Source organism: Xenopus laevis, chromosome 7S (assembly GCF_017654675.1).
Source record: "Xenopus laevis strain J_2021 chromosome 7S, Xenopus_laevis_v10.1, whole genome shotgun sequence".
Lineage (NCBI taxonomy): Eukaryota > Metazoa > Chordata > Amphibia > Anura > Pipidae > Xenopus > Xenopus laevis.
The window spans coordinates 105,682,138-105,685,329 of record NC_054384.1 but is presented as its reverse complement, the minus strand read 5'-3'; the positions used below and the strand labels follow the sequence as shown (position 1 = coordinate 105,685,329).

The window sequence follows — 3,192 nt, the reverse complement described above, 5'->3', positions numbered from 1 at the left end:
AGTTCCAGTGTTCTGGGGCTGTTTAATCTGGAGAAGAGGCGCTTAAGGGGAGATATGATAACTATGTATAAATATATAAGGGGATCATATAATAATCTCTCTAATGATTTATTTACCAGTAGATCTTTCCAGCTGACACAAGGTCACCCATTCCGATTAGAAGAAAAGAGATTCCGCCTTAATATTGGGAAGGGGTTTGTTACAGTGAGAGCTGTGAAGATGTGGAATTGTCTCCCTGAATCAGTGGTACAGGCTGATACATTAGATAGGTACAAGGAAGGGTCGGATGCTTTATTCACCAGTAGCTCCTCCCAGCAGACAGGAGGGAGCCAATGAGATTAGAGGAGGGAAAGGGGTGTTACAGGGAGAGCTGGGAAGTGAATCAGTGGTACAGGCTGATACATTAGATAGGTATAAGAAGGGGTTGGATGGTGTTTAGCAAGTGAGGGAATACAGGGATATGGGAGAGAGCTCATAGTACAAGTTGATCCAGGGACTAGTCCGATTGCATTTTGGAGTCAGGAAGGAATTTTTTCCTCTCTGAGTAGGGATGGGCGAATTTTTTCGCCTTGTTTCGCTGCAAAAATTACGCCCATATACTTGTATGGCATTGTGCGTCAAAAAAAAAGGTTTTTGGCGCCCATAGATTTTAATGGGCGTCGGCGACATTTCGCCAGTGGCAAATTTTTGGCAAAACTAAATGGGTCAAATTCGCCCATCCCTATGTCTGAGGCAAATTGGAGAGACTTCAGATGTTTTTTTTTTTTTTTGTATTTTTGCATTGCTCTGCATCAACTAGCAGTTAGACAGGTTATATACAGTATAAACATAAAAACTGGCTTCAGTTAATAATAACCCTGATAAAATGTTAAAATGGTCATTAGGTAAATAATAATTACCTTTCTACTCAGTATTTTCTGAGTCAGTCCCAAAGCAAATACTATCTGTTTTTCTAAATGCCATTATTAGCTGAATGCAGCAGTAGACAATGACTATCACCAGGCAGATGCTTCCCTCACAACCAGCCTTGTGTAGCGATAATTTTTGTGTAGCAGTTTTTCTGTGAGATACACTAGTGAGTAATACTCATTCAACTCAGTCCTAAATATTATAACCAAAGGCAATATACTGTACAGTGCATTTTCCTCTGCTTTTCTTTGGATCAGCTAGCAGTTAGGCAGCTTTTAGACATACAAAAAGTTGTCAATGGACATGTTTTTTTTTTAGCCTAAGTTGTTATGGTACTCACTATGCTGCAATGTTACTACACTAACAGGCACGTTTCAGGGGCTGCTGCGGTTCGAGTGAATTTTCGAAGTTAAAAAAGTTCCAATTTCAAAGTAATTTTTTGAATACTTCGATATTTAAAGTCGAAGGATTTCGATTAGACGGTCGAATTTCTGAGTTTTTTTAACTTCGAAATTCGACCCTTAGTAAATCTGCCCCTTAAAGTTACCAGAGGCGGCTTTTTGCAGCCCTTGGTAACTGGCTGCTCCGTGCCACCTGAGGCAAGATTCTCATCTTGTCTCATGACACTAAAAAACCTAAAATCGGTTAGATATACAAACCCACAATATTTATTTATACAGTGTCGTCTTCCTGAATTTCTGTGGGGTCAGTTCTCTCTCTGAATGTGCTTTCCAGAAGGAATGGAATTGACTTTCTTAAAATTTGTTTATAGTTCCGGCCAATGAAGACATAGATTATTGGATTGAGACAACTGTTGGAGAAAGCCAAGCATTCGGAAAGTGGATAAAGAAAGTCTGAACCAGGCCAATCAGTATTAGAATTTACCAAAGTAATAATGGGCACCAAATAATAAAGAACCCAGCAGAAGAAAAAGCAAAGGACAGTTGTAATTAAAATTTTGAAGGTTTGACCAGACCCAAGGATTCGGCTGTTTTTTCTCAACTTGAAAGCAATGAGCCCATAGCAAATAACAATGATGAAAAAGGGGATCAGGAAGGCGCACACAAATTCAGTAACAGACGCTGCTTCATCTATAAGGTCTAAAGTTTCATAATCAAGCTCGGTTAAATTTGTCCAAGGAGTTTTACTGTTGATACAATAAAAAATAGAATCATCATTTGAAATATCACTAAAAATAAAGTATGGAGAGCTTAGAGCAATGGATAAAATCCAAATAATTACTGAGATGATTGCTGCTAACCTGGAACTTCTGTGGCTTTTTGACCATATTGGGTACAGAACACAGATACAGCGATCAATACTGATTACAGTTAAAAATAATACACTTGTATACATATTTATGTATTGGATGAAATACCTGAACTTGCACAATATCCAATCTAAGGGCTGGGCAACCCACAGTTCCACATCAATAAATTTCAAGGGCAGAAACAGGCAGAAAGAGAAATCTGCAATCGCAAGGTTGAGAAACCAAGTTGTAGTCATTGTCTTTTTCATTTTGAATCCAGTAACCCAGATGACCAGTCCATTGCCCACAATTCCTAAAATGCTTATTATGATGCAAAATGTTGTGTACATGACTTCTCCATAGTCAATCCCTTCCTCCTGTTCCAAGTCTTTTAAACCATCATCAGTGGAAAAATTGGTGACGTTAGGGGAAGGAGTATAATTCTCCATTTCAAATGAAGACCTGCTTAAAGCAATTTGGAGAGTAAATGTTGAAATATTCTATAAATCTGGCACCAATATACATGACGATTAGAAAAAGTCGTATATTAGAAGAAGCTAACACAGGTCTTTGTGCTCCAAAATGGAATAGATGAATACAGCACTGTCCCCCATGGCTTCCCTTACTTGCTCATTATTCATACATGCAAATTAGTAGTACTAGCAGCAGCTCGCCCTGCATGTTGCGCTGTGTGCGCTCCTTTCTAGATGGAAGTCCAGTGTAAATGAGATTTTCAGGGGTCAGTTTTAAGCTCCTGAGGCTAAGGGCACACATGGCATTATGATATGCTTCACTTATGTTGACTTGTGTGCAGCTATAATGCATGCTTTTGCATTTTTTGCACCGATATCTGCTCTGTGCAGCTGCATTCAGGCTGACACAATGCAGTGGTGCTACACACAGAAACATGTAGGATCCAATCCGCTGTTCTCTGCCTGCGTATAAAATGCAGGTGAAGTGGAACAAACCATTCTATCTGCGTGCCCTTAGCTTTAGTGCTTTTGAACTTGTGTCCTGTAATAAATACAATTATA

At 39.1% G+C, this 3,192-nt stretch overlaps 1 protein-coding gene across 1 annotated transcript; it reads right to left on the bottom strand.

Annotated features, from left to right (window-relative positions):
• Positions 1–1,543: 1,543 nt before the first annotated feature.
• LOC121396174 (chemokine-like receptor 1) lies at positions 1,544–2,689 on the bottom strand. The gene has a single exon (XM_041570737.1). It carries the CDS (start codon positions 2,605–2,607, stop codon positions 1,582–1,584), a length of 1,026 nt encoding a protein of 341 aa, XP_041426671.1. The 5' UTR covers positions 2,608–2,689; the 3' UTR covers positions 1,544–1,581.
• Between the last annotated feature and the right edge of the window lie 503 nt (positions 2,690–3,192).